This window comes from Borostomias antarcticus (assembly GCF_949987555.1).
Source record: "Borostomias antarcticus genome assembly, chromosome: 6".
NCBI lineage: Eukaryota > Metazoa > Chordata > Actinopteri > Stomiiformes > Stomiidae > Borostomias > Borostomias antarcticus.
In genome coordinates, this window is record NC_140239.1 from 3,603,705 (window position 1) to 3,625,849 (window position 22,145).

At 45.9% G+C, this 22,145-nt stretch overlaps 2 protein-coding genes across 2 annotated transcripts; one reads left to right on the forward strand and one right to left on the reverse strand.

Moving 5' to 3' along the window:
- Nucleotides 1-2,251: 2,251 nt before the first annotated feature.
- LOC311310185 (WD repeat and FYVE domain-containing protein 3-like) lies at nt 2,252-9,532 on the reverse strand (the record flags this gene model as incomplete). Its single annotated transcript, XM_084439608.1, has 8 exons — nt 2,252-2,635; nt 3,342-3,539; nt 4,116-4,230; nt 5,138-5,419; nt 5,766-5,912; nt 6,117-6,207; nt 7,381-7,540; nt 9,510-9,532. The coding sequence occupies 8 exons, from the start codon at nt 9,530-9,532 to the stop codon at nt 2,515-2,517; spliced, it is 1,137 nt and encodes a 378-aa protein (XP_084295734.1). The 3' UTR covers nt 2,252-2,514.
- A 925-nt stretch (nt 9,533-10,457) lies between these two features.
- LOC311310186 (uncharacterized protein) lies at nt 10,458-18,205 on the forward strand (the record flags this gene model as incomplete). Its single annotated transcript, XM_084439609.1, has 6 exons — nt 10,458-10,467; nt 11,996-12,189; nt 12,508-12,663; nt 12,960-13,052; nt 13,476-13,598; nt 18,161-18,205. 6 exons carry the CDS (start codon nt 10,458-10,460, stop codon nt 18,203-18,205), a joined length of 621 nt encoding a protein of 206 aa, XP_084295735.1.
- Nucleotides 18,206-22,145: the final 3,940 nt, after the last annotated feature.

Genomic DNA, 22,145 nt, shown 5'->3' on the forward strand with positions numbered 1-22,145 from the left:
GTTTGAGACTCAACAAGTCAAAAAAGTGGAAATTAAAAAGTTTGTAAATTAAAAAGTTCTTTCTAGTAAAGAAAGCAGCACTTCAATGCACAGTTGCCCACAGCATCGCAGATAGGACACTCAGCCCACGAGGAGGAATAGGCGTGTCATGGCGTCCACACAGGAACCTGCCGTTCAGGACTAACACTAACCAACGCCACGGTATCTAACACCAAGAGGGAAATGTGAAAACATCAATTTCTCACAACAAAACAGGATGGATTTCATGCTACAATCCTCTTCCAGATATATTGATCCGTGTCCCTAAATGATCCAGTTTCAACGTCCTAACGTCAACAAAAATCTAGTTGCCAATGTCTGATGGTGGTTGATATGACGGACATACAACATCTCTCAGTCCATGACATCTTCCAATACCAGATAATGTCCTTTTAAGGTTATTTACACGTCATACTGTATGACCAACATTCTATGTCATCTCTCTTTCTATGCTATAATAGCAGAGTGAAAGTAAAGAGTTGTGGGTATTTCGCTACGGGTGCATGAGTGAAGGAACATTGATACTGCTGCTGCGCCTAGCCACCTACGCTAAGGTCAGCTAGGTTAAGTTTGCTATTTTACTGTGCCTGGCGGTCAGGACATTTCGTAACAGATACACTCCAGAGAATATTAAGCTATATTACCATTTTCAAACCTACAGTTGGGTCATGGAAAATGTCAGCGCAAACCAGTGACACGTGCAGGTGGAGATGAACGGGGAAAGAGAAGAAGAATCCCTTGTTTGTGTGCAAAGTGTTGGAGCCCAGGAGAATGACATGCATACAGTAACACAGGGATTGAAGGGAAACAGAATTGGACTACTGTAACGTTCATATTACATTTCACAGATGATGAACCCATGATGTGTTCCTTCTAAAAGACGCACAATTAACTCTTAAATCTCTCGGCGAAAATTTTCAGTAAAATGTGACCGTAAAATGAAGTAAAAACTGAAATGATTTCCCCCATTTTTGACAAGCAGCAACAACCTTAACAGGTCCTAAAACTGGCAAAGTATTACAAATTAACAACACCTTTTAGACCGTAGGATAGGTAAAAATCAACATACATACCACAAACATGATATATCAAAGCAATTTGGCAAAAAAAAAACTAAAAGACAACAATCTCACTTTGATGGCGATGGCTTGATACTGTGGGCAACACCAATAAATCACGTTGTAAACAAAACCCAAAAACATCTAAGAAATGAAGAAATTGCATAACTAGACGCACTAGTAATGTCAACCCACATACATTTATTATTAACATTCATATTTCCCCATAGTATTCCCTCTGGGCTTCCGTGATCAGTGACATAACAGACTAAACACAATCTTTTTTGTTTTATAGCCAAGAGTGGTTAGTCACAACGCTATGTTACAGGCAATGACTTTTTCTTCTTCTCAGTAACCATTATTTTTATTTTCTCTTCGCGTTCCTGCTCGAGTTAAAAAGGCCATTGTAAGTATTTACAATATAAACAAGTTTATCTCACGTTCCGAAAGAGGCTTTCTTCCCCAGACTGTTGGTCTACAAGCTAATTAGCCGGCATGTCCTTTTTTACCTTCTTTTTAATATAACGAGTGTGGACCGTGAAAGCAGAAATTAGATCACTAACGAACCCTAGAGCTCTGAGATCACTAACGAACCCTAGATCTCTGAGATCACTAACGAACCCTAGATCTCTGAGGTCAATAACAAACCCTAGATCTCTGAGGTCACTAACGAACCCTAGATCTCTGAGGTCACTAACGAACCCTAGATCTCTAAGGTCACTAACGAACCCTAGATCTCTAAGGTCACTAACAAACCCTAGATCTCTGAGGTCATTAACAAACCCTAGATCTCTGAGGTCATTAACGAACCCTAGATCTCTGAGGTCATTAACAAACCCTTGATCTTTGAGGTCATTAACGAACCCTAGATCTCTGAGGTCATTAACAAACCCTAGATCTCTGAGGTCATTAACAAACCCTAGATCTTTGAGGTCATTAACGAACCCTAGATCTCTGAGGTCATTAACAAACCCTAGATCTTTGAGGTCATTAACGAACCCTAGATCTCTGAGGTCATTAACAAACCCTAGATCTTTGAGGTCATTAACGAACCCTAGATCTCTGAGGTCATTAACAAACCCTAGATCTTTGAGGTCATTAACGAACCCTAGAGTTCCTCTTATGTCTTCTTCCCTTCTCTACCTGTCCCCTCTGCTTCTCTGTGGCCAAAGTTATGGACCAAATGACACTCTGCAATCGGATGATCCCTTTTAGTCTATGTCAGTGCGTTACATGTGGTTACTGTGTGTTTGCGTGTGTTTGTGTGTGTGCGGTGTATTTGTATAAAGGTACGCAGGGAAGGGTGGGGAGTGTTTGGGGGCGTGTTGAGAGAAAGAGAGCGGGGAAGAGAGAGCGGGCCAGGAGGGCGGGGCGACTCGGCCCCCTGCTGGGGAATGACGTCACGCCGCCGCGGCCCTCAGTTCTTGCAGCCGTCCTCGGCGCTCCTCTCGTGCTGCAGGTTGTAGAAACAGTTCTGACACACTCTCACCGGCGAGGAGATCTTCAGACGCTTGATCTCTGACTGGAACCGACTGCACCTGAGAGAGGAAGAGGAAGAGAGACAAAGACGAGAAAGAGAGACAGAAAGACGAGAGAGAGAGAGGAAGATTCACAGTGGTTAGACCCTCAGTTTCACGGTCACACTAGCTAGAACAGAAACCTAACAACAGGAGCGCAGATATCCATACTCTGTGTGAACACTTACACTGAACACTTATACTGAACATGGTCAAACTGAACACGGTCACACAGAACACTGTCAAGGTGCATACACACCGCCCCAACCAACGCCAAGCAACACCAGCCAACAATCACGCTGGATTGGTGTGCCGGGTTTGTTGGTGACAGTTGCCGTCGGTTGGATGGATTTTGAATTTTAAACCGCCAACATTCCAACAACCAACTGCCAACTTTAGAACGGCGGGTGTCAGGAGACTCTGGACACGCTGTGCTTACTGGACACGCTGTGCTTACTGGACACGCTGTGCTTACTGGACACGCTGTGCTTACTGGACACGCTGTGCTTACTGGACACGCTGTGCTTACTGGACACGCTGTGCTTACTGGACACGCTGTGCTTACTGGACGCGCTGTGCTTACTGGACACGCTGTGCTTACTGGACACGCTGTGCTTACTGGACACGCTGTGCTAACTGGACACGCTGTGCTTACTGGACACGCTGTGCTTACTGGACACGCTGTGCTTACTGGACACGCTGTGCTTACTGGACACGCTGTGCTTACTTCTGGCAGAACAGCTGGCCACAGTTCCGGCAGTGGTGGCGTCTCTCGGTGAGGGAGAAGCGCACGGCGCAGCCAGAGCAGCTGTCCACCACCTCGTCCTTCACCCAGTGGTCAGCCGCAGAGCGACCCGGCTGGTCACTCACCGACCAGCTGAACACACGGCCACGCCCGTCCCCCACCAGGATCTTACTGTGGTCCCTGTCAACACACAAAACACCAGGATCTAACGCTCAGCCCTGAGGCAGGGAAATATCAGCATGTACATCTACTACTATCCACTTGTTCTATAAAAAGATAGTCAGTCAGTATATACTGAAAAAGGTCACTCGGTTGGCAAATCATATTGATGAAATGTGATGGATTATTACCATTCATATTAAAATTCATAATACAATTCATATTAAAATTCATAATACAATCTGTTAAACATTTTAATCCTACCTACATCCAAGTTAGCAACAGTCACCAAGCATTATTTTAATGTTTATGCAAACAAAAAGCACATAGTGCTGCTAATTATTATTTGTGGTTTTCAATATATAACTTGGTGAAATTAATTCAGTCTGTATCAGTAATTTCTGAACATTCTCAGCACATTTGAACAATATCATGATTATACTGATAACTGTGATCATTTAGTTCACTATAATGGTGTGAAATTGTCATACCGTTACAGTACATCTCTAGTACATGCGCACACACAGACAGGAAATACACACACACACACACACACATACACACACAGACAGGAAACACACACACACACACACGTACTTGGAGATGGCCAGGGAGGTGATTTCGGCGGGGTGGGCGTTGTCCTTGCGGTCGAACGCTGTGTGCATAGTGAGTTTGCTCCGGAAGACCAGCTGGCGCTCCCATCTGTAGCCTGCTCCAGAGAGAACACACACACACACGCACACACACACACACACACACATACACACACACACACGCAACACACGCACACACACACACACACACACACACACACACACACACACACACACAACACACACACGCAACACACACACACACACACACACACACACACACACACGCAACACACACACACACACACACACACAACACACACACGCAACACACACACACACACACGCAACACACACACACACACACACGCAACACACACACACACACACACACACACAACACAAATATGTACAGTACACACACAAACATACACGTCAGAACAAGCAAGCACACACTGACACACCTGCTAGAATGCACACATACGATGGAAACAGACACTATTCCCTGAAACACAACAAACTTTCCGTGAATTTCCTCTCCATACTGTACGTGCCCCAGCAGTCACAGGTCTAACGAGGAGAAGCTACAGTCTGTTCTCTACAGTTCTACTTCTATAATGAGCGCTGGAGATGGCCCATACCTCGTGTACCTTAGCAAAGTGTTTAGCGTTTTGAGTCCACTGTGCAAAGCTAAAGTGAACATAGATAATACCGAGCGAGACGCTTTGTTTCATGCAGTTCCAGCGCTGGAGAAGCAGGTCTGGCTGCAACCTATTATCATTCTGAGAAAGAGGACATTGGGTATTTGTTTGAACCAATCACAATCATCTCGGGCAGGCGCTAAGCTTTAAAAAAAAATAAAAAAAATAAAAAAAATTAAGTGTCGGGGGATTGAATCTGATTGGCGGCGCTGGAATTGAGCCGAGCCAATGAGAGGCTTATCTCAAAAACCTCCATGATCCGCTGAGCCAGACTGTGGTTAGAGCCAGACTGGGGTCGGGGCCGCCAGGGTCAGGGGTCACCTACCTGCTCTCAGCTGGTTATAGGGCCGTGCCTCCATGGTGGTGGGCTGGAGGGGGGGCTGAGCGGCGGCGGCCCCCGGGGGGCCCTGCCCCTGGGCGGGGTGGGGAGGGTGAGGGGGGGGGTGGGGGTGCGGGCCGGCGCTGGCGCCAGGCTTGGTCTGGCCCTCCGAGTAGTTGACAAACACGAAGCCGTCCTTCTCGTCCAGGCTGAGGGCGTCAGACCAGCGCCGCGAGTCGTCCGAGCCGCTGTCCACCGACCACGAGGCCCCGGCGCGACCCGCTGGACCTGCGGGGGCCATGAAGCTTGATTAGAACAACGTCAGGATAACGTCAGGATAACGTCAGGATAACCATCCCAGGATAACGTCGGCATAACCATCCCTGTTGCAAGGACTCAATTATTCACGCGGTTCAACGTAAATGAAACGAAACACTAAGACCTGTCATTTTATTGTAATACTTGCCGGTTCCACACTCTTTTCCAACTGAACACACCCCTCTAACTCTGAGTCTGTCAGCGTTAGGATGATGGACTGAGATGAACAGTTGAAGTGACATGAACTGGAGGTGAACTGGTTGGTTAGAGTTTAACTGGAGGTGAACTGGGTGGGTCAGGAGGGTCGGAGGGTCACCTTTGGGTCGGTGCACGGCGCTGCCCGGCTGGCTGCCTGTTCCCGTGGAGACGCGGGGGAGGGGCTTGGGCTCCTGGCTCAGGCTGGGCTCGTCCCCGTCCGACTCGCTGCTGTCCTCGTCGCCGTTGTGGCTCTCACTCCCCTCGGCTGGACACACCAGGCGTGTGTGTGTGTGTGTGTGTTGGGGGGGGGGGGGGGGGGGCAGGAGGGGGGCATTGTTAGGCCGGACTCATAGTCGACACAAACTACATAAGCGCAAGCCACTGAGCTGGTGGTCATCGGAGGGGCCAGGAGATGTTCCTCTGGTGTGAACACGTGATTTGTAACCGTCACTCAGCCTGGATGACTCACCCAGCTTGTCCTCACAGCAGTCTGGCACATCCGGCTCCACCGGCTCAGGAGCAGGGGTTTCTGGGACTTGTAGGAACTCCATCCTCCAGAACTACAGGGAACAGCAGGTATAATGTTGGCGTACAGCTCCATAAAACCCCCAAAACAGTAAAACAGACATCAGAATAGTGTGAAATAAATCAGCATTTACTTCTCAATTATTTCAGAGAATGAACGTTTTAGACGGAGCGTCACACTCTGATCATCTCATTAACTCAAAACACCTGCAAAGTTTTCCTATGTGGTTAAATTGTATCTCAGTTTGGTTCAGTATGGGGAAGACTGCAGATTTGACAGCTGTCCAGAAGACCATCATTGACCCTCCAGAAGATTGGTGAGCTAAGGAGGCTGGCTGTTCACAGTGTGCAGTATGTCAGAGCACTAACTCTCATGTCAGAGCACTAACTCTCATGTCAGAGCACTAACTCTCATGTCAGAGCACTAACTCTCATGTCAAGAGCACTAACTCTCATGTCAAGAGCACTAACTCTCATGTCAGAGCACTATCTCTCATGTCAGAGCACTATCTCTCATGTCAGAGCACTAACTCTCATGTCAGAGCACTTACTCTCATGTCAAGAGCACTAACTCTCATGTCAAGAGCACTAACTCTCATGTCAAGAGCACTTACTCTCATGTCAGAGCACTAACTCTCATGTCAAGAGCACTAACTCTCATGTCAGAGCACTAACTCTCATGTCAGAGCACTAACTCTCATGTCAGAGCACTAACTCTCATGTCAAGAGCACTAACTCTCATGTCAAGAGCACTATCTCTCATGTCAGAGCACTAACTCTCATGTCAAGAGCACTAACTCTCATGTCAGAGCACTAACTCTCATGTCAGAGCACTAACTCTCATGTCAGAGCACTCTCTCATGTCAGAGCACTAACTCATTTCTTTCCCTCAAAACATCTCGTTAAGCCAAATTAATTTCTATACATCTCAAGTTCTACTTGCTTTTACCCATGCGTCCACCGCGCATCTCCTGCGGTTCTTGGGTTGGCTGCGCTTTGGCTGCGCGCGTACGCAGGAATCAACACACCGCAGAATAAGCTGCTAGCGTAGTTAACGCCAATTCCTTCGTTTACATGTATTGGTAAACAGCAAGTATACTGCAGGCTTTAATCACACGGCTCAAACACTAGAGAGATATCACCCTGACATCCACCGCCCTGACGGCAAACCTCCGAGGCCTCAACCCGGGAAAGCGAACGCGGGTTACCCTGACGACGCCGTCGGAGTGACCGGTGACGTTCTGCGTGTCCCACTCGTTCATCTCGGAGACGCAGCAGCAGAGGATCTGCTGGCTCCGCCCAGTGAAGGTGTTGGCGCTGGCGATGGGACTGCCGTTGATGCTCCACAGTGAGTCTGATAGTGACACCCTGTTAGAGAGGAGAGCACCAAGCAAAGTAGCCAAGAGGAGGAGAGAAGAAGCAGAGACACAGCTGTGTGCAGGGCCAAGCAGAGGAGAAGAGAGGAGGAGGGGAGAGGAGAGGGGCAGGGGAAAAGCAGTGAAGAGGAGAGAAGAGACACAGACATGTGCAGGACCAAGCAGAGGAGAAGAGAGGAGGAGGGGAGAGGAGAGGGGCAGGGGAAAAGCAGTGAAGAGGAGAGAAGAGACACAGACATGTGCAGGACCAAGCAGAGGAGAAGAGAGGATGAGAGAAGCAGAGAGGAGTAGTGGAGGAGCACAGATGTGTGCAGCTGAAGAAGATAGAGGTAGGTATTACGAGCCAAACTCTCCATGTGACTGTCTCTTGGACAGCTGAGTGGCCTGGTGTTGAGTATTTCATGCTAACCTTTTTAATTTTGGGATTTCCAGAAATAATCTCTGCTACTGCAAAATATATTACACACAGCTATCGCTCCATATGGCAATCTCCATTAGGCCTACCTCAGGGTGCTCTTCAGTGACCCTTTCTAGAATCTTCCCTGCCGCACTTGCCATGTCATTTCCTCCACTTCCTGACATACCTTCTGTGTAATTTCCTAAATGAGCTATGGGCCGTCATATTATATACATTTCGTTTTCGCTTATAATGTGTTCACACCAAAAGCGTTGCCGCGCAGTGAGTTTACATAGATAGTCAATACAATTCACGCGAATTGGGTGGCGGTCAAACTGGGTGGCGCGTTAAAGGAAAATGCTCGTTTTTGACAACCTGGACCTTATTTACGACATATTATAAGACGTTTGACTCACCGAGATCACTTTGGTGTTGTTCGGAGGCCTGTAGAAGAAATTTAAAATCCAGCGCGAGCCAGTATATCCATTTAATCGCGTCGGACGGGGCAACGGGAATGCAGTTTCTCAAAATCCATTTTCGGCCGCTAAACGGTTGTTTTCATCAATCAGATTGAATGAATCGACAGTTGAGATTCCTCAACGCGAGCCATTGTAGTGGTTTTCAAATACGAGGTCTTTAGCCTCTGTAATATGATCTTTACACGCCTTTCCCCCACTTGCTCCAGCACGCATGCGCACAGGCCAGCGCGCAGACTGGCTATTCTCCCTCACATTCTCTGCGCTACGATCGGATTGTTGCTGACGAATGACGACGACAATATTCTCGGCACCAACAACGATCGTAGCGCAGAGAATGTGAGCCGGAGAATAGCCAGTCTGCGCGCTGGCCTGTGCGCATGCGTGCTGGAGCAAGTGGGGAAAGGCGTGTAAAGATCATATTACAGAGGCTAAAGACCCCTTATTTGAAAACCACTACAATGGCTCGCGTTGAGGAATCTCAACTGTCGATTCATTCAATCTGATTGATGAAAACAACCGTTTAGCGGCCGAAAATGGATTTTGAGAAACTGCATTCTCGTTGCCCCGTCCACCGTCATTACATGGATATACTGGCTCGCGCTGGATTTTAAATTTCTTCTACAGGCCTCCGAACAACACAAAAGTGATCTCGGTGAGTCAAACTTCTTATAATATGTCGTAAATAAGGTCCAGGTTGTCAAAAACGAGCATTTTCCTTTAAGGGCGAACCTGGCGGCGCGGCACAGGTGAATCACCGTACAGCACGGGCGAACAGGCCAACCACCGTGGGCGGCATTCGCCCAAAGTTCAATTTTTTCAACTTTTGGCGGTGTATTTGCGCAGTAACCCCACACATCACCGCTGGATCCAGCGGCGAGACCAGGGCGAACCGCGCGGAATGAACGTTGCGCCGCTCCCCGGTGTGAACACAGCGTTATAAAAGAAGGAGCTCACTTCTGCTCGTGGACAAGTGATGACATTCTCCAGGTTGAAAAAAGACCGTCAGCTTGTCTTTATTATCTCTGCTGCATAGCGATCTTTTCATTGACATGTCTGCTGTGTGCATCCTCTTGGTCCTGGCTTACCATACCTTGTTCTTAAGCTGCATCGTATGCCTCACATTCGTCACATTTCTCTTTCAAACATATTTCCCTTTAACATGCTAGTCTGACTTATTTTGGTGTACACTGTAAAAAGTGAACATGGGCTGTCATTCATGTAAGGAGTGATTTCAATTTGAACTGACCCAATACAACTATGTTTCTGTCTTTTCTTTGGTTTAAGTATTGTTATCACTTTCATTCAATTTAAATCAAGGCCTCATTGGTTTAAAGTGCTTAACTGACTTTGAATCAAACAGCAAATTTCCACTCAAACGTTGCATGTCACGTGATTAGTGACGTAGCCAAAGTTCAAGTTCCATTTTTCCGCCATCTTCCTTTCTCGCATGAAGAGGCAAGACACACCACGGGAGAGATGAGCAAAATAAATCGGTAAAAAATATAACATGACTGTTGAATAGCTAATATGTTTACATGACATTTACACGCAGATGGGATTTTGATTGGACTAATAACTGTTAAATGAACTTAACGTCATCATTTATCACACAACGTCGTCGATACTTTCTTAGCTCACGTTGGCTCGCTAACGTCAGACCCCGTGATTTTTTTTACCAACCAACTTCTGCCATAACCACGCCCCCGCGAGTTTTCATTGGGTTAGGGTTAGGATTAGGGTTAGGGTTGTCCAATGAAAACTCGCGGGGGCGTGGTTATGGCAGAAGTTTGTTAGACCGTTATTCTAGCGAGCTGATGTCTCTTCGTTGTCCGTGAATGCTACAGTCAGGGATGTGATTCACTTGAGGATTATGTTCGCCACTCGTATGGTTCCTCGATGCATTTCTTGTGCCAGGTAACATTTGCTAATTAGTTAGTAATTTTAAGCCCACGACGTGTAACGTTAGGCCATTGTAAAGGATTTAGCTGTGCTAGCTAACGTTACCATCCGGGACTGTTTGCTATGGCGTCGACATGCTGACAGGTTTGTTAACTTGGGGTTATACTTTTATATCATGTCGTTTTTGATGTATGCTACAGCCATGTTAGTTATTATTATTGCCATTCTTAAGCCCCCTGACCTCCGCACCACACATTTCTTGTGATGGCTAACTCATATTAGCTAGCCATTCGGCTACACGTGTAGGCTCGGTCTGGCACGTGTAGCTACGCACCAGAAATGTGCCCGCGTTGCATTAAGGCAGGCAGGAAGTCTGGGGGGGGGGGGGTTAGACGGTGTTAACATGGGTTTCAATGGAAAACACTGGAGTCTTTTTTATCTGTTACTTTGCTATTATTAATAAATGGCTCCCTTTCTTGTAGGCCTGCCTGAGGTGATTGCACGTATGCACTGTCACAAGCTGCACATTTTAAGGGGTAAGTTTTTTCTTGATTTATAGTTGAGTATCAGGTGTAAGGTTATGTTCATAATTATTATAAGAAAAGTTATTCTTGCTTCATCACCTGTGATGGGGAGTATCATTTTATGCAACTGAATCCAAAGGGGAATTCGAGGTGTCAAAGCAAATGTGTGTGGTAGTAGAATACATGGGACGTCTTATATATCATTCAAAATATGGTAATGAAAGAAAGAAAATAATGAAAAGAAAAAAAGAAAAATATGAATTTCAAATAGTCCTCAATTTGCCAAATTTTGTAAATGTGGTGTCTGGTGGCCTTACATTATTATTCATTATTAGTATTCATTAGCAGACAGCACCGTTTGAAGTGATTGGTGACTCATGCTTGGATTTAAAATCAACTGTTTGGTTCAGAATGAATGAACTACTGCAATCACCGCTTATTGCCAAAAGGTGGCACCAAAGACAATGAAACTCAAATACTTGATTACCAGTTCAAATTAAACTTGCCTAATATATATTGCAGAATTGTATCACAATATTATATAATCATGAGGACTCCACAGAAAGATTATATTTTGTAATATATATTTATGAATTGTGTTTTCTATATCACCCCATACCAACAATCCAAATGTAATTTCGGGCTTTTATGCCCCACCCCTCTCCCCCTCTACAGTAATCAACTGAATGTGGAAATGTAAAGACTGTGGTGTCACTAAATCACGAAGATCAGAACTTCTAAAGCATTACAAACTTCAGCATAGGCATTTTGGACGCCGCCATGCTTACCCTTGCAAAGGGAACAAGGTTGAAAGTCAGTCCTAGGATGAAGTCAGACATTCTGGAAAAAGTGTCTGATGAGATCTACAAGTATAAAGCTTACCCAAAAAGCTTAGGCTTCTGTGAGGTTTCAGAGGCACTGATCAAGAAGCACCCCTGCTTGGCAGAGCCGGGGTCTTGGAATGGCTGCTATGGGTGGACACAGAGACTTAACCAGGATGGGAAACCTCCGTACCCAACTGAAGGGACTTGGATGCCCTGAGCTTGCTGTCAATGCTCTAAAGACCAAAGCTGCAGATGACGCCCATCCAGCAAAAAATGTCAAGCGACCTAAACGTGGTGAGGCCAACCATGTGCCGTCCTATCCAGCTGGCGAGACGGCAGACAATCTTGAGCTGGAGCGGCAGGTACTTTTGAAGGAGGTGAAGAAACGGAACAACTTCAGGATTATCCGAGAAAAAATGGCCAAGACATTTGCCCTTCGTAGACAAGAAATAGTGGAAAAGCAGGCCAGGGTGGAAGAGCTCCAGGAGCGATGGCCAGCGATGTTTCAAGTAGAAGAGGTATGAGTTGAATCACTGTCATATTTTACTACTATATTTTTGTTAGTATGTTGTGCTCTTGTTTTGCTGTGAAATTAGATCCCTGAAAGTAATTTAAGCATTTACAGACAATAGACATTAGACACCAGAACAGGATCACTGGTCACTCTTCAGTAGTCAAAGCTTCAAAGTATTCCTGTGTGAGAATCTGACAGAATCTAGAATCATCTCTCAGCACTATCCAGTCAGGCAAACAACGCTGTATATTTTCCTGCTTTTTTGTTCTATGCCAGTCATATGCATTAACATGTAATGTGTTGTCTGATTTGTATATTTCAGATCAATTCTGAATTCCTACGGATCACAACGGTACCTCTACAAGCAAGATTCTTGTCCAGTTTGGATAAACAGAGCAGTCAGCTTCTCCAGGTCATTAGGAGCAAAGGTGGAGCAGTCGGTGAGAAAACCAGTGACATCCTTAAACCTTTGGATAAGGTATGAAATGCATATGTATTCAATTTCTGATTTCCTTATCAGTTCAGTTCTGTCGGTCAGTGAGTTCAAAGCTGATACATTTATTATCTTTTGATGTGTGTCTCTTGCTACAGAGTGTGGACTTGATCATCAGAAGAGAGTGCCTCCTGAAGTCCCTTGTGTCTCTTGCTACAGAGTGTGGACTTGATCATCAGAAGAGAGTGCCTCCTGAAGTCCCTTGTGTCTCTTGCTACAGAGTGTGGACTTGATCATCAGAAGAGAGTGCCTCCTGAAGTCCCTTGTGTCTCTTGCTACAGAGTGTGGACTTGAACATCAGAAGAGAGTGCCTCCTGAAGTCCCTTGTGATATACCTGGGTGAAGATGCGAGCCACCTGATCAAAGAATACCAGGTTAGTCAGCAAATCATGGCAATGCACTGAGATCAGGCTCTTTTTTCTGTTAGATGTAACGGTTGGCCCTGGGCGTTTGATCAGACTCATAACTATCCAGGAGAATAGCACTGTCTTTCCCTTTTCTTTTTTTTCTTCCCTTTTCTCTCAATTCAATGTACTTTATTGACATGCCAGTATATAAACAATATTGCCAAAGCATGTAACAAACGAATCAGCAATTAACCAGCATTCCAAAAAGTTATTCTCGTGCCTTTCCATATATCGTGCTCATTTGCCTCCACTGTCCACTTGGCTATCAGTGTGTCTGTTTGAGGAAAAATAAACCAGCAAACTTCTCATATTGATATATTCTTAATATTTGTCATACAACTGCCACCCCCGGGGACAATAAACTAAACTAACTTAATGGTCTGATTTCAGGTCGTCCAAAAGGAAGAGGCGGAGACGGAACTTGAACACGCCACCATGTCCATCTTTGTCTTCCGGGATGGTGATGCTCTCTCCCCTCCAGAAGACATTGGCATTGTCATCAACGGTGTGGAGGTACTAAATGAGTTGTCCTCAGTTGCATCGGCCTGTGCCATGCTATTTGGCCTGATTTATACACTCTACTTGACTATCCAGCCGAACTCAAATATGCCTTTGAGACCTTTCAAAAAATCATAATGGATATTGAAAGTAGGCAAATGTCACGAAGGGTACAGAATCTGTGTTAAGCTGCAGGAGTGAGTGAATACCGAGCTTCCTTTGTGGGAAAATATGTGAACTATAGCTAAAACTGTCACATTGCTAGTTATCCTGAGCCTTAGTAATCACCCTGTCCATGTGAGAATATAGCTGGGTATCTGTAGGTTAAATGCTCACTTTGAACATATTAGTTATCCTGATCCTTAGCAATCATCACAGCAGACATAAATGTTCCATGTGTAGCACGGAGAGAATACCTGTGTATCTGTATAAAATGCTCACTTTGAAGATAGACATTTTACTTGAACATTTTTGGCTAATGTAAAATGTCTTAAATGCAAAGAGAAAACATTGGTGTTATTCAAGTTCTTATACTTGCCAGGGTCAGATTTTTTTAAATTTATTATTGTGGCCATGTTTCTTGGTTTTAAAATGGACCATGCGTTTCTTGGGATTTAAATGGCACTAGTTTTAAAAAGGAGACGACTTTTGCCTTGTTAGATGCTGATGTGTTTTATATGGTTATTTCATGCATGTATGTTGGTGGGCATTCACATTGAGTCTGGTGTTCGTTGATCAGTGGAGGGCAGTGCGGCTGTGTGGGGGTGTCAATACTTTGCCCGTTTTACGAGAGAGAGCTCTGATTTTGAATCCACCCAGCACAAGCTGTCCCTCGCTCTAAATGTGTGCACACAGGGATACAGCTGCTGGTCAGGTAGCTAATATCCTGTCAGAGATTTTGTATGTACGGATGTATGAATGTGTGTGTCTGTGTGGGCAAGTGGTTGTGTGTGTGTCTGGGTAGGTGGTAGTATGTGTGTGTATGTGTAGCTGCTTGTGTGTGTTAGTACATGCTTCTGTGTGTGTGTGTGTGTGTGTGTGTGTGTGTGTGCATGTATGTGTGTAGGTGGTTGGATGTGTTTGTTAGGTGGTTGTGCGTCTGAGTGAAGGTGGTTGTGCGTCTGATTGAGTGTCTGTTGGTAGGTGGTTGTGTGTGTCTGTAAGTAGGTGGTGCATGTCTGTGAGTAGGTGGTTGTGTGTGTCTGTGAGTAGGTGGTGCATGTCTGTGAGTAGGTGGTTGTGTGTCTGTGAGTAGGTGGTTGTGTGTGTGTGTCTGAGTAGGTGCTGCATGTCTGTGAGTAGGTGGTTGTGTGTGTGTGTCTGGGTGGTGCATGTCTGTGAGTAGGTGGTTGTGTGTGTGTGTCTGTGGGTGGTGCATGTCTATGTGAGTAGGTGGTTGTGTGTGTGTGTGTCTGTGAGTGAGTAGGTGGTGCATGTATGTGTGTGAGTGAGTTGGTGGTTGTGTGTGTCTGTGAGCAGGGGGTTGTGTGCGTGTGCTAAATGCATGCAGCCTAAACGCACTACCACCTAATAAATGAAGGGAGCGCTGGACCCAATGTGAATCCAGCCTTACTGCCACCAATTGTCTCTCAAAATCTGTTCTGAGGGATGAGGAACCTTTTGTTGGATCAATGTTTTTTAGGCTTTAAAAATTATTTAATTTCACATTTAAAAATTATTTAATTTTACATTTACATGTTATTTTTATAAATAAGTCTTATTTTTTTAATGCATAGATCTTTATATTTTATTTAAAGTCCCAGTTAACCACAATCCGAGATTTGCTTGAAAACACATTCTATGTGTTAGTGATGCATTGCTGATAACATGTAAAAATGGGATGAACCATGTGTAGTACTGAATTGTGAAGTTAGACCAGTTTTGTGTTTTTGACCAGTTTTGATTTCTGGATTTTCTGGGCGGGCTTAAAAACGGTACCGGATGACGTAGAGCGGTGTTCTTAGCATATCCCCGCCCTAACACTATATAAAGCTAGAACGGATTTGAATCTTCGGTTCTCCTGCTCAATCTTGAGTCTAGAATTAGCTAGTTTTATCCAACAGTCTAGAATTGGCTAGTTTCTTAGTTAGCAATGCCTATGCATAAAACTAAACGAAAATGCATCCTTCCTGGATGCCAGCAGGAATGGGATGATAAGGTCTCCTTCTTTCACTCCCGAGTAAAGCTGAAATGAGAAGCAAATGGTTAGCATTTTTGAAGAGCCATGGTGTTACAGAGTCTGTCACCGCTAGCGCCCGCCTCTGCAGCAAACATTTCACTCCCGAAAGCTTCTGCAATTATAATATGAGGCTTTTGGGTTTCACGGACTCACGACTGGTCCTGGTGAATTCGGCGGAGCCAACCATCTCCCTCCACGGCCTCCATTCTCCTCCTGTCGCATCAACCTTTGGTGCCGACACTGCTGCCTTGTGTGCTTATAGCTTATTAACGTTATAACGTTAGCTAGGTAACGTAAGCAATAGGAAAATACACTGCTACGTTAATCTACAAAATATGTCTCAAAACCATGCATGTGGTAATGTCAGCTATGATGAATTATGTAATTTTAGGAGGAATTATAGCTAACATTAGCTATGTCGCTTGTTTCAGATGGGAGTGTGTATATAACCTTAGTCTAGCTAACATAGCTAGCAGCACCGACCAGGCGACCACCCACCAAATAACGTTACGGATGATATATTATGACTATAAGCGTTAACTATACAGAAACTGCCTGCCATATTTGTGGCACCTGATGTGCGTATGGGTTCACCGGTAATGGTTACAGTATATTTCTCCAGCGGGAGACCGGGAGGCGGGAGCGAGGGGGATGGTTAGGTAGACCAGCTGCAGCTGGAGAAAGACGCACCCTCTCCCAGTGAAGCGGTGCTCGGCGGCTACTGGCTGAACATCCCAGTTCTGTTGGATATTATATTATTTATATATTTATTATATGTTGCGGGAAAGTTGAAGCCGAGTGCTCGTTATTCTCACACATAACATTGCCAACGAGAGTGGATGAGTCTGTCCCGATTATCAACTCCGGTAGTACGGTAGTACGCTTCTTCGTGCTATCAGCGCTGTTCAAGCCAGTGACTAAAAGGTACATTTTAAACAACTTTTTCCATTGATCCCAAGGGACGACAGGATCGCCTGGGAGGGATAGGAATGGGTCCGGAGGTGGCAGGGAGAAAATAGGGACAGACTCATACATTCCTCGTTGCCTGTTTTTGTATTTTGCATCTAAGGGCAGTAACACTGGCGCGTTGGTATAGAGTAGCTACAGTTTTACCTGTGTTTGTCAGGAGGTAGGTTAGGAGGAAGCATCTGTGCGTTTGATTCATTAGACAAGTGTAATTTCAACTCCTCTCTCCTGTTTTCACAAAGCTGTGCCTTCCTACCACAAAAGAGACGGCGTGCCAGTGTGACTATGCAGACCAGAGAACGGTACTATTTGACAGGTTCTTCCCTCCACACCCCCTCCCCACGCAATTGGGTGTGGCTTCGGTGCCTTCAGCAGACACGCCCCCACAGTCTCAGACCAGAGAATGCTGCTGATTTTTAACCGATTTTGAAGCCTTATTTTATATACTTAGCGACATTTTTAATCACTCAGATTTGGCTGGGTGGTTAATGACATGTTTTCCTGTGGTGTGTGAAGCTCATAACAAAAATTTGAACTGGGTTAACCTGGACTTTAAAGAATAGCCTAGCTCACCTCAAAACCATTGGTAAAGGTTTGAATACCTCAATGTGATTTTAATTGAATAAAAGAAATCTTATAAATTTAACTCTTTTCAGAATTTCAACCAACTTGATTTTTCAATTTGGAAGAAAGTAACTCGATTACTTGTAACAGGTTGACGCAATTTCATTAATTTTTATGAAAGGGGAAAAATACATTAGATTCATACAGCATATTACTTTGTAGTGGTGTAAGATTTTGTCTCAAGCCAGGGTAAAAATATAAGTTTATGCAAAGTGTAAAAAAAAGAAGTTGTAAGTAGAAATTATGATTTCATTATATTTGAAAAATGTCATTGGTTTTAATTATTCTTTTGATTTAACATTAGTAAATTATTTCCTTTGTTCAAACTTACTTTTTTAATTTGTGAAAAACTAAAAATGAGCTGTAACAAGTTGAAATTATGATTTCAATATATTTGAAAACTTTCATTGTTTTTTTTAAATTTAACATTACTACACATTTGCTTTGTTCAAACTGATTTTTTTTAACTTGAGAAAAACTAAAAAAAATTAGGTGTAACAAGTTGACGCAATTTTTTTTATTTGATCCAAAGTATCACTTTTTACAGTGTACATTATTCACTGTTTTCTGCCTAACTGAAAGTCTACCCATGAAAAAAATCTTAGTCCCCCCCCCCCTCTACTTTAGTAAAGTATTTCAATTTGTGATGAGTCAACTTTACTATGACATTCAGTGTGGAACACAGTGTCATAGCAAGGTCATGTTTTCTGTCCTGGTTTAGAGAATATGACTTGACTTCAAAACATCTCTCAACAGTTATTCTTCTTTAATGATATTGTGATGCTCAGCTATATTCATATTTTTGCAGGTCTACCAGGAGAGGAGGAGCGACAGACAGCTGGAGACAGAGTGAGGGGAGTCGGACAGAGACAAACAGCAGCAGAGCGACTCAGAGAATCAGAGAGGCCAATAGCAGAAGAGCAAGTGAGACCAGAGACTGAGGCAGCGACACCTACAGAAAATGTAGAACAGAGACCACACCAGAAGAGTAGGAAAAGGCGCAGGGACCCATCATCATGGAAGTCAGTCACACGTAAAAGACTTTAGCAAGAGGGTAAAGAACACTTTAACACCTCACAGCAAAGAGTGCCAGCCAAACATATTAAAGTTGTAGTTTATGCTGGGGGACCCTCTGAAGTACACTAAACAGAGATCGAACCCTCTGAAGTACACTAAACAGAGATAGAACCTTATAATTCTGAACAGAATCAGCTTTCGGAATTCAAAGGTTCTATCTCCGTTTGGACCATCTAAAAAAAAAAAAAACTATTTCCTAATGTGCCAGAATTTTGATATTCTATTCTATTCTAAGTACCTGTAGGAAGATGGTCTTATTGAGCTATAAAGGTAGAGTATACAACTTATCAGTTTTGCCAGCCAGCATGTGAAAACTTTGATGCTCATTATCTCAGAACTACCCAAAACAGAGATAGAACCTTATAATTCTGAGCTCACGAGATGGTGGGCGGGGCTAATTGATTCATTACCTTTATTTAGGGGGAGTGTGGGGTCAAGTGTAATTTTTTTTACTCTTTTCTAAATTACTTGAGATTAATTCAGATAGATTAGTCATGTTTTGCTATAGTTACGCATTTCGTTTAATTTGTCATAGCATTGAAGACTTTATCGGTGTTCACACGTGTTATAGGCCTCTTTCTGTTTCGGTTTCTCCTCTTTCCTGGCCTCCCTCTCCTCTTCGTTCTGTTCTTTCTGTTCTCTTTTCCCTCTCCACCTTCTCTTTCTGTTCTTTCTGTTCTCTCTTTTCCCGACAACCAGGATCACACTCATGATTATACACAGCCACACAATGCATAGTAGTACAGTGAGCAAATACATAATAATGGTACAGTACTTACTCCTATACATAGCTTCAGTGTTACAAGAACAAGATGTTACAGTGCACTTGCTTCTCATACATCACAGTGCAGCGCTCCTACAGTAGGTTGTATTCATTCATTCATTCATTCATTCAAACCTTTATTTATTCTCGAAAAGACAATTGAGGTTTCCCTCATTTACAATGTCACCGAGATTACAAACACAATAAAACATGTGAACACATTAAAACATAGAAACGAAATATCAATAAATAACATGAGCAAAAATGGGTAGACCCGCCATCCTGGTTTTGAGATGAGGCCTCCTGGTCATCCTGGGACTCGTATTCATCTGAATAGTATTCAAAGATGGCCTCCTCATCTGTATCCAATTCAAAGAGGGCCTGTTCTACCTGGCTGTTGTTAGACAAGGCCTCCTGGTGTTGCTGGGCCAGAGAGTCAGAGAGGGCTTTCTGTCTTCTTTCTATCTTTCTCAATCAATCAATCAATCAAAGCTTTATTTGTATAGCGCATTTCATACCCAGAGGCAACACAATGCGCTTTACAGAGAACAAGGGAGGTGGGCATACGACCCACTCTACATATTCCAGAGGGAAGCAAAAAAACAGTAATCACCCGGGGGCCCGATAAGTGAGCTGTAAAAATTCTTCCCTGACCCCTCTCAACAAGGCGATCGAGCAAGCTCCAGGAGTATGTTTGTCTACCGGCTAAGAACATTTATGAAGCAATACATTGCATTGAATTACATTTCAGAGTGAGAGAGGCTAAAAGCATCATAGGAGAAAGAATATTCTACGGACATGCTACGACATCCACAGTAGACACAGGGGTATCTATCGGACTTCGGGAGGTCTGCTGGTGACAGTGGGGCATCCACTGGACCTGGTTAGAAGATAGGAGGGAGAGAGAGAGGCACTAGGGAGAGGGAAGGCAGAGGGAAGGCAGAGCAGGGTTAGTAGCACATAGAGCCATACAGACCACACAGATATTGAAACAGGCAACCTGGGGCAGGCTCCTGGAATATATTTGTCTAATGGCTAAGAACATTTAAAGAACAATAAATAATATTAAATTAAGTTTAAATTAAGTTTTCGGAGCAAGAAAGGCTAAGAGCATCAGGTCCAGGCCTAAGCCGGATGTGGACTGATGTGTGTATGTGTGTGTGTGTGTACTAAATACTACGATATCCACAGCTCCGCAGCTGACACTGGACCTGGTTAGAGGATAGGAGGGAGAGAGAGAGACACTAGGGGAGACAGAAAACGGTCCATCTGTTTCTCCTTCTCTTTCCTGGCCTCCCTCTCCTCCTCTTGGTATTGGGGCCTCCTCCTCTTCCTCCCTCCTCCTCCCCTCATCCTCCTCCCTCAACTCCCTCCTCAACTCGGCCATCTCCTTTCTCCACGCCTCTCTCTCCTTCACCTGTTCCCTTTCCCCCCTTAGGGAAGTGGTGTACAGTCGCCACGTGCCCCCATGTTAAAAAAACTGTGGCGGCTGTACACTTTTCGAGGGCTGTACACTCCACTTCCGCGGGCCGCCGTGGCCGGTCTCTAAAAAGCCGCCCGGGTCCCTGGCTCGCGCCGGCGCCCCCCGTCGGCGGCCCGGACCGACGCCCGGCGGCCCTCCGAACGGACCCCCGTGCTTACGGGTTTTACCACGCTCCGGGGGCGATACGGGCCCGTTCCACAAGAGGGCGACCATCCCTGCGGAGCCTGTGAGCGTTGTACGCCCGCGGTTTCGGCCGTTCCTGTGGCGGCCGTACAGAACGTACCGCCGACACGGGCTCGAGTGCAAACTGTGTGCGTTGTACACGCGTGTACAGCCCTGGCACTTTTCACTCAAAAGCGGGGTCCCAGATCACGTGACCTCTCGGGACGCCGTTTTCGGGCGGGGCCTCGCCAAATTCGAACCGCGCGCCCTCCGGAGGGCGCCGATGAGGCCTGCGGTGCCCGAAAGCGTCTCGGGCCGGTTTTGAGTTTGACCCCCACTGATCGGGCTGACCTCCGGTCAGGGATCTTCCTCCTCTATCTGTTTCTCCTCCTCTTTCCTGGCCTCCCTCTCCTCCTCCTCTTGGTATTGGGGCCTCCTCCTCTCCTCTTCCTCCCTCCTCCTCCCCTCAACCTCCTCCCTCAACTCCCTCCTCAACTCGGCCATCTCCTTTCTCCACGCCTCTCTCCTTCACCTGTTCCCTTACCCCCCTTAGGGAAGTGGTGTACAGCCGCCACGTGCCCCCATGTTAAAAAAACTGTGGCGGCTGTACACTTTTCGAGGGCTGTACACGCCACTTCCGCGGGCCGCCGTGGCCGGTCTCTAAAAAGCCGCCCGGGTCCCTGGCTCGCGCCGGCGCCCCCGAGGGCTGTACACTCCACTTCCGCGGGCCGCCGTGGCCGGTCTCTAAAAAGCCGCCCGGGTCCCTGGCTCGCGCCGGCGCCCCCCGTCGGCGGCCCGGACCGACGCCCGGCGGCCCTCCGAACGGACCCCCGTGCTTACGGGTTTTACCACGCTCCGGGGGCGATACGGGCCCGTTCCACAAGAGGGCGACCATCCCTGCGGAGCCTGTGAGCGTTGTACGCCCGCGGTTTCGGCCGTTCCTGTGGCGGCCGTACAGAACGTACCGCCGACACGGGCTCGAGTGCAAACTGTGTGCGTTGTACACGCGTGTACAGCCCTGGCACTTTTCACTCAAAAGCGGGGTCCCAGATCACGTGACCTCTCGGGACGCCGTTTTCGGGCGGAGGCCTCGCCAAATTCGAACCGCGCGCCCTCCGGAGGGCGCCGATGAGGCCTGCGGTGCCCGAAAGCGTCTCGGGCCGGTTTTGAGTTTGATCCCCAACGATCGGGCTGACCTCCGGTCAGGGCGGAGGCCCGCACGTGGCCGAACGGCGTGCGGAGTTTCGGACCAATCAGAGAGCTCGGTTTTCTTTCCTGGTTTTGCGATGAGGCCTCCTGGTCATCCTG